At 35.1% G+C, this 757-nt stretch overlaps 1 protein-coding gene across 1 annotated transcript in view; it reads right to left on the bottom strand.

The window, feature by feature from the left end:
• Window positions 1-757, bottom strand: part of LOC107093063 (rho guanine nucleotide exchange factor 12-like) — a 101,914-nt gene that overhangs the window by 39,200 nt on the left and 61,957 nt on the right. Inside the window, exons 13-14 of the mRNA XM_015387882.1 lie at window positions 584-596; window positions 381-480 (exon numbers count right to left, since the gene is read on the bottom strand). Coding sequence (XP_015243368.1) covers window positions 381-480; window positions 584-596 — 113 coding nt within the window. The remainder of the gene's footprint in view (window positions 1-380; window positions 481-583; window positions 597-757) is intronic.

Here is a 757-nt window from a genome sequence, read left to right on the forward strand (position 1 = left end):
TGCGCTAAGGTGCCGGAGGCATAGGTCTAATTGCTTATGAATCAGAAGTGGAAGCAAATCCTTAAATCAATAACGTTGTCTCGTTACCTTTAAGTTAAACTAAGGATAATTTACAAGATTCCACATAAGCTGCCATGACTTATACATATAAATCCTCTCCTGCTGTTGTGGTATTGAAGGATGGAATCAGTTTTAACACACACCAATCATCTTGTTATCACGAAAAAAGGGCTTTGTTATCTTCAGATATTGAGAAAATGAACTCTTTTTCTTGAGAAAACTACAGTGAAAAAGTATCCTAGGGACACGGCCGCTCTGGGCTTCCATACATAACTAACCCATGTACACATTTTTATATATAACCAGTAGTTTTTCCTCACATGACGTGGAGTCCACTCTGCTCAAACGTGGAACAAGGATGTTGGGAAATCGAGGCTTCTTTGGCTTCTCATCACTATCCTTTTCAGGTTTGTTACCTCTCTACTTGCAAAATAACAAAGATAATAAAAGTTATGCTATCGAAATGTCATCAAATAAAAAAAATGACTTTACATCTTTTCTACGGTGGCCCAGAGGTATCAACACTAATACAAAAGCTGCAACGCAAATAAAAAAAGCTGCAACATAAACACAAAAGATGCAACGCAAATACAAAAGCCACAACATAAATACAAAAGCCGCAACACGAATACATAAAAACATAAAAATTAACATAAAATTAATGTAAAAACAAAATAACTTTACTCTCTTTTGTAAA

Source organism: Cyprinodon variegatus, unplaced genomic scaffold, assembly GCF_000732505.1.
Source record: "Cyprinodon variegatus isolate N-32 unplaced genomic scaffold, C_variegatus-1.0 Scaffold406, whole genome shotgun sequence".
In the NCBI taxonomy this organism is placed as follows: Eukaryota; Metazoa; Chordata; class Actinopteri; order Cyprinodontiformes; family Cyprinodontidae; genus Cyprinodon; species Cyprinodon variegatus.